At 40.3% G+C, this 7,365-nt stretch overlaps 1 protein-coding gene across 1 annotated transcript; it reads left to right on the top strand.

Annotated features, from left to right (window-relative positions):
- The first annotated feature begins 463 nt into the window (after nt 1-463).
- Nucleotides 464-880, top strand: LOC148804135 (secreted RxLR effector protein 161-like). Its single transcript, XM_088899552.1, has one exon. It carries the CDS (start codon nt 464-466, stop codon nt 878-880), a length of 417 nt encoding a protein of 138 aa, XP_088755678.1.
- Nucleotides 881-7,365: the final 6,485 nt, after the last annotated feature.

Below are 7,365 nucleotides of genomic sequence, written 5' to 3'. Positions count from 1 at the left end.
GGGTTAGCATTAACTCCTATACATGCACCATTATGTAGGAGTTAGTGGTCTTGCCAATAGGACCACCCTATTACAATAGGAGATAGGCCAAATTGGACTTAATACGCTTTGATCCTTAGGCCATCAAGACATATTTATGTAGACTTGGGCCTTGGGCCCATGGAAGCCCATATTATTTAGAGGTTGTCATGTAAATTAAGCCCACTTATTTGGCTTTAAAAATTTACATGCCTACAAATTCCCCTCGAGGACGAGGTGACGAAGTTAGGTGCGGTGCCGGTGTCGTCAACAATGTTGATATCCATGTTGGGTGATTGTTCAACTTGGCCATTCAAGAAGATTCTTCCATGTTAGCCTTTATTCCACTACAAAAGCTCAACATGACATTGTTAGCCTTTATTCCACGAGTATCCCGGGATTAACCTAGAAAGCATATATAGAAAAGGTGCTTAAAAGATTTAACATGCAAAATTGTGCTAGCACTACTGCTCCTGTGGTAAAAGGAGATACATTCAGTTTACTTCAATACCCTAAGAACCAGTTAAAAAAAGAGCAGATGAACAACACTCCTTATTCATCATCTGTGGGAAGTCTTATGTACGCAGATGTGTGTACCTGTCCTGATATAGCATTTGTTGTTGGTATGCTTAGAAGATACCAAAAGAATCTTGGTATCGACCATTGGAAGGCAGCCAAGAAAGTCATGCGCTGTTTACAAGGAACTAAGAATTATATGCTCACTTATAAGCACTCAGAAAATTTGGAGGTAATACGATATACTGATTCTGACTTTGTTAGATGTCGGGATACTCGTGCATTTACCTCTGGTTATATCTTCATGATGGCAGAAGGGCCTATTTCATGGAGAAGTGCAAAATAAATTGCAAGAACTGCTTCATCTACTATGAAAGCAGAATTCATAGCTTGTTATGATGTAACTAGTCATGCCATATGGTTGCATAATTTTATCTCAGGTCTTCGAGTAGTGGACTTGATTCAAAGACCAATGAGGATTTATTGTGATAATGTTGCTGTCGTGTTTTTCTCAAAAAATAATAAGACAAGAACAGGGTCGAAGCACATTGACATCAAGTACCTCGTTGTGAGGGAAAGGGTTCAAGATCAGATTGTGTCAATAGAACATATTAATACTATACTCATGCTAGCTGATCCATTAACGAAGGGACTCCCACCCAAACTCTTTTTGGAGCATGTAACGTGCATAGGGTTGGTGGATAGTTTTGATAAATTGGATATGTATTGAGTGTGATGATTCTTATTGACACCACTGCATATGATCACAATAAAGTTACTGATTCTGATAAACATATCTCTAATCTTCCTCTCAATTTAAATGTGTACACATAACATGAGACTGAGATATATGGACCATGCTTAGGTTGTCTAAGCATTGTGTTCATATTGGTTGAAGTTGCTAACTCTATAACCATCGATGGTTCTGAGTCAAATTAATAGAACTGAAGTGACTTTGGTGATTTGGGATAGTCATTTCAATTGAATGGAACAGATACCCTTAGGTTTATCATACTGGGTCATTAATGGCCATATAAATTAAACAGAAAGATTTATGTCAGCTAAGTGGGAGATTGTTAGAACTTATAGCTTGAGATAAATCAGCAACTGGGACCCAGTAGTGTCTAGAACTAGCTGCTAAAATGGCAAGCTATTCTAGAAGCCCACCTAAGGCTCCCACTGAGAGAGGGAATACATTGTTTTATATCCAATGATTTGTAAAACAGAGGTTGATGGAGCCTCTGGTTTTACAGTTCCTTAACCATGAAGGAAGGCCCCTCTCTAAGCGGTTCGAGCTCTACAAATAGAACCCCATATACACACACACTAGCCATCCATCGGTTGAGAGAAACCGTGACTAGAAAGAAGAGTCTCCATTATACTTTATTTTTCAGATTTTGTAGTTCAGCAATGAGCAAAGTGTTCTCTAGTTCGTTTTCTCATAGAGAAGAGAAAGAGAGAAAATAACAAAACTGTAAGAGGTGTTTCTGAAGGTCTCTAATATCGGAATAGAGTCATGGATGCCAACTTCACATCAACGGCTCAAGGTCGATTTTACTTATTTCAATCCATTTTTAGACCAAAGAATACTTCTATAATCATCATTATATCTAACATTTATTCCATTGTAAAAGCTCAACGTTTTTGAATCATGATGCACGTGGGATTCAAGGATGTCTAACTGTTCGTTTGATTTACCAGACCAACAAATTTTCAGGTCTCGTGGTGAACGCCAATGTCCCACTTATCTGGTTGCTCCATTAGCCACCTAATCTGATAATGATTAGAAATTCTTGGAAAGAATCACGGATAGACTTGGAGTATTGGACTTGTCGTAAAATATAAACTCTCCATGTTTTCTCGCATAAATAGTCACCATGACTTGATGTTAGGGTTTTTACCTCAAAGAGACTACTGTTGAATTCTCTGAGAGAACCATCCCCTCTTATGTAGTTGCGGGTCATTACCGGTATTGAGTTCCATACAGTTACTCCCGATTGTAGCTTGCTGTGGAGATCGAGGTTGCAATTTGAAACCATCAGCAAAGTGTCGTAGGTGCTCTCTAGGTGGAAGTGGTTTCTTGCCAAAGGGACAGAGTTTTGGAGATTGAAACGAATTTCTACAGGAAGACAAGAGTTGTCGTTACTGCGTCAGGTTACCGTTTCAAATTCGTTCTCTTCAGGTTTGTTCTTGGCAAGGGTTCTTTATTAATGTTTATAAGCTGTACAATGCACCTTCTTGAATTCCACGATCCCACCATTGTAACCTATCTTGATTTGACTTTCAATCTTGATTATGAGGCAACTCCATAATAATAAAGGGTAATAGCATATAAGGGCAACTTTTGGATTTAATATCAATTAAAATAATATTTAAAAAAAATCAAAAATAGATTAACTTTTTAAAAATAATATCAATAAAGGGAAAAAATACTGTTCATCATATTCTTCTTGCCATTTGTTCATCAGCACCGCCGTCCGCCACTGCTGTCTGCTGCCACCCATCTCCGCCTCTGCCTCTGGCAATATTGCCGGAGGCAGAGGTGGTGGTGGCGGCGCTGGTGGTCATTCCTCTGCCCAGCGCCGTCGTTGCCACCTCTGTCTCCACCCACCTCCGGCAACGTTGTCGAAGGCGGAGGTGGCAGCGTCGGGCAGAGAAATGACCACCAGCGCTCCCTCCGACAACGTTGCTGGAGGCGGGCGGCAGCGGACAGTGGTGGCAGGTGGCGGCGGGCAGCGGCACTGGTGAACAAATGGCAAGAAGAAGATAGCGAAAAGTGTTTTTACCCTTTATTTATTATTTTAAAAAAGTTGACCTATTTTTGAATATTTTTTAAAAAATATTATTAAACCCCAAAAATTGCCCTCTTTTTCATAACAAAACAAGATTCTTGTTAAGAGAAGAAAAGGATTCCCTTTCTTGGGTTGTTAAAACAATCATGGAGAGACTTTTGATGATTAGAAATAGCCACACGTGATGTGGTTAAAACCATTCCACTTGTCCTATCCTTTCATGAATGGGACTTGAAAGAGATACAAAGCCATATCATGGAGGCATAACTTCTGGGGGTGCCTTTTACCATATTCATTATCTATCTATGATAACTGTAGTGGACCGTCAAAGCACTCGTCACTGCATGTACTAGCATCCATGGAATTGTTATTTAAACATTCATTGAGTTTCCCATCTTTGCAATAAAATGACTGTATTTCCTCCCTTTTTATATTTCTGAATTGGTAATGATGCTCTAGGCCGCATCTTTTCCTCCCTTTGTAACATTATTAAATGGATCAAGAGTGTGTGCAACACACACCCGGATTCTCCATGATGTCGTGAGTTTCTTAAGACTGCAAGAGACTGATACCATGAATCTTTCTTTGAGATTCTCTGCATGGTGGGATATCAGTGACGATATTTCCTTCACCTACTATTGGTCTGTATTTTGACCATAGGAGTGTAAAGAACTCTAGCTTGAAACTGGATTACGCTGATTTCTGCTATATATAGGCATCATGAGTGTGGCCTACTTTTGTCGGAAACTCCATCTTCATCAAAGCCTTGTATTGAAAATGAATAGTGCCTAAATACATACCCCATGCTTATTCAGAGGGTTTGTTAAGCTCACAAATTCTATAAGCACGAATTTATATACCTATGCTTGCCGTTGAACTGTCCTTGCAAGGCTGTTCCTTTTCAGTCGAGCCACTGATTAAAGCAAATTGATTGATTTGCCACTGATGTACAAAGGATGGCAACATGCACTCCCAAATCTCATTGAGATTTCACATCCCTGGATCACTAGATTAATGGGTTACATATGCCCTGATCTTCCTTTATTTGAAAATAGTGATTCCTTCTTCTCATTTCATTTGCCTTACTTCGTGCATTAATACTACAACTTAGTACTTTGATACGTCAACTGTGTGTCATCTCTTGTCAAGGTATCACGAATTGCACCGCATTTCTATAAGACTTGACGGGTTAGAACTTCACCAATTGGCACATCAGTATGGCTTCATCACTTACAGGCCATCGCAGACCTTCAATGGTCTGTGGTTCCTAGGTCCAGAGTTTCATAGACTTCTGAGTCTTAGGTCTCTTGGATTTAGGGATTACCTTGCATAGAGCTTCTTCACCAAAGAGTCACAGCATGCGGAGCTTCATTAACAGCAGACCCTTGTAGACCGTCAATGGTTTGAGGTCCCTAGGTCCAGAGCATTGTAGACTTTTGGGTTTGAGATCTCTTAGATTTAGGGATTAACTTGCATAGAGCTTCTTCACCAGAGAATTGCATCATGCAAAGTTTCATCAGCAGTAGGCCCTCGCAATCCTTCAATGCTTAGGGTCCCTAGGCCCAGAGCTTCCTAGACATTTAGGTGCGACGTATCTTGGATGTAGGGATTATCTTGCATAAAGCTTCTTCACCAAAGAGTCACAGCATGCGGAGTTTCATCAGCAACAGGCCCTCGTAGACCTTCAATGGTTCGAGGTCCCTACGTCCATAGCTTCATAGACTTTTGGGTCCGAGGTCTCTTGGATTTAGGGATTAGCTTGCACAGAGCTTCTTCACCAGAGAACCGCATCATGCAAAGCTTCATCAGCAACAAGCCCTCGCAGACCTTCAATGATTCGGGGCCCCTAGGTTCAGAGCTTCGTAGACTTTCAGGTCTGAGGTCTCTTGGATTTAGGGATTAGCTTGCACAAAGCTTCTTCACTAGAGAATTGCATCATGCAAAACTTCATTAGCAGCAGGTCCTTGCAGACCTTCAATGGTCTGGGGTCCCTTTCAGGTCCGAGGTCTCTTAGATTTAGGGATTAGCTTGCACAAAGCTTCTTCACTAGAGAATTGCATCATGCAAAACTTCATCAGCAGCAGGTCCTTGCAGACCTTCAATGGTCTGGGGTCCCTAGGTCCTAAGTTTCGTTGAAATTTTGGTGCAAGGTCTCTTGGATTTAGGGATTAGCTTGCACAGAGCTTCTTCACTAGAGAGTCACACCATGCGGAGCTTCATCAACAGCAGACCTTCCACCTTGAGGCAAACCCTGAAGACCTAACTTTGAAGGGATGATCTCTCTGCTTTACTTGTAGAATGTTCAACAACTAGTGCTTATTTTTACAGAACTTTTTGACAAGTCCTCGTTGTTAACATAGAGCTGAACAGAAGGAGCTCTTTGAACCTCTCCAACCAAAATGAATTGTCATGGATTATGCAATGCTAGAGCCTTTTGTTGCTTCTAGAGAGTTTGTTTGACTTCCATGAGATCATATGGGATGAGCGCATTCCTTTAACATGAAAGGGAGAAAATTCTTTGTACCCCTTCTAAGGAAGCTTATTGTGAAGATCTTTACCTATATGAATGAATGGGTAAAGATTAGTTGACATGTCTTCCTCCGACAACAAGAAACTCCACATTGATGTAATGTCTTGTACCTTTGAGGAGGAATGGCAAGGAATAGAGGAGCAATAATATAAGTAGGTGGAACAACACCTTTCCTTAACTTCCAAAGGCAACACTTTAGCAAGAAGCAATAGGAAGATAGTGAAGCACTTGTAACGGAAAAGCTCAGCATGACGAGTTGAAAAAATTGAAGACAACCAACAAGCAAGAGATGCAAGTCAATGTTAAGTGTTAACACAACTTGTAGAAGCATTCATTGCTCTTTGTAAGAGTGTATTCAATTATGTAGAACTCCAAAAAGTGGTCTTTCTCTTGTAAATGAAACAACTTCTACATTGTAGTCAAATGATGTTGGAAATGAACTTGATGTTTCATTCTTTTTCTTCTAAGAGAGAAATTCTCATATTTGACATTTGTTTTGCCATTCATAGTTTAGGCACATGTGGACTAAGAGCATTATAGTGCAAAAGACTTTTTTTTTCCATTCACAGTTTAGGGTCATGCGGGTCAGGAGCGTCACAATGCAAAAGACTTTTCTTTTTTTTTTTTTTGCCGTTTACAGTTTATGCTCATGCGGGCCAAGAGTGTTACAATGCAAAAGACTTGTTTTTGTTTTTGTTTTATCATTCACAATTTAGGCTCATGCGGATCAGGAGCGTTACAATGCAAAAGACTTGTTTTTTTTTTTTTGTCATTAACAGTTTAGGCTCATATGGGACAGGAGTGTTACAATGCAAAAGACTAGGGGTAGTACCTCTTAAGGTACTTTCCATTAATGGGCCCAAGATGTAGACCCTCTAGCATGACAAGGAGATAAGCACCATTAGTGTAGACTTCTTCCACCATGTGATGCTCATCCCATTTAGGGTCAAATTTCCTACTTGAACGGTGTGAGAGAACGATAGGTTGTCGAACAGCAAGGACAATATCTCCTTTCTGAAAGGAGCGAAGATGAACCTTCTTGTTGAATGAATGAGTCAAACGAGCTTGGTAGCACTCTATTCTTTGTTGAGCTTCTAATCTCTTCTCATCTAGCGTTTTGAGCTCAGCTAGTCATAGCTTTGCATTCTCATCTTCTATAATTCTCACCTGGATAGCCATCCTTAGGGAGTTCATTTGTCTCTCTAGGGGAAGTACAACTTCTACACCATATACTAAGGGAAGAGGAGTTGCATTTGTAGCGGTGCGGTAAGATGTCCGATAAGCCTATAAGGCCTCATCCAAGCGTTCATGCCAATCTTTCTTGAATTGTACACAATCTTCTCAAGTAACTTACAAAGAGTTTTGTTAAAGGCCTCTGCAAGTCTATTGGCCACTGCATTGTATATGGTTGAAAACATCTACTTAATGCCAAACTTGTCACAAAAATGTGTCACCAATGTTGCTGAGAATGGCTTCCCAATATTTGTGATTATGTAACGTGGAACACTG

Source organism: Nelumbo nucifera, chromosome 1, assembly GCF_055504915.1.
Source record: "Nelumbo nucifera cultivar China Antique chromosome 1, China Antique-T2T, whole genome shotgun sequence".
Lineage (NCBI taxonomy): Eukaryota > Viridiplantae > Streptophyta > Magnoliopsida > Proteales > Nelumbonaceae > Nelumbo > Nelumbo nucifera.
Note: the sequence above shows the minus strand (reverse complement) of the source record. Positions and strands in the feature narration are given on the sequence as shown.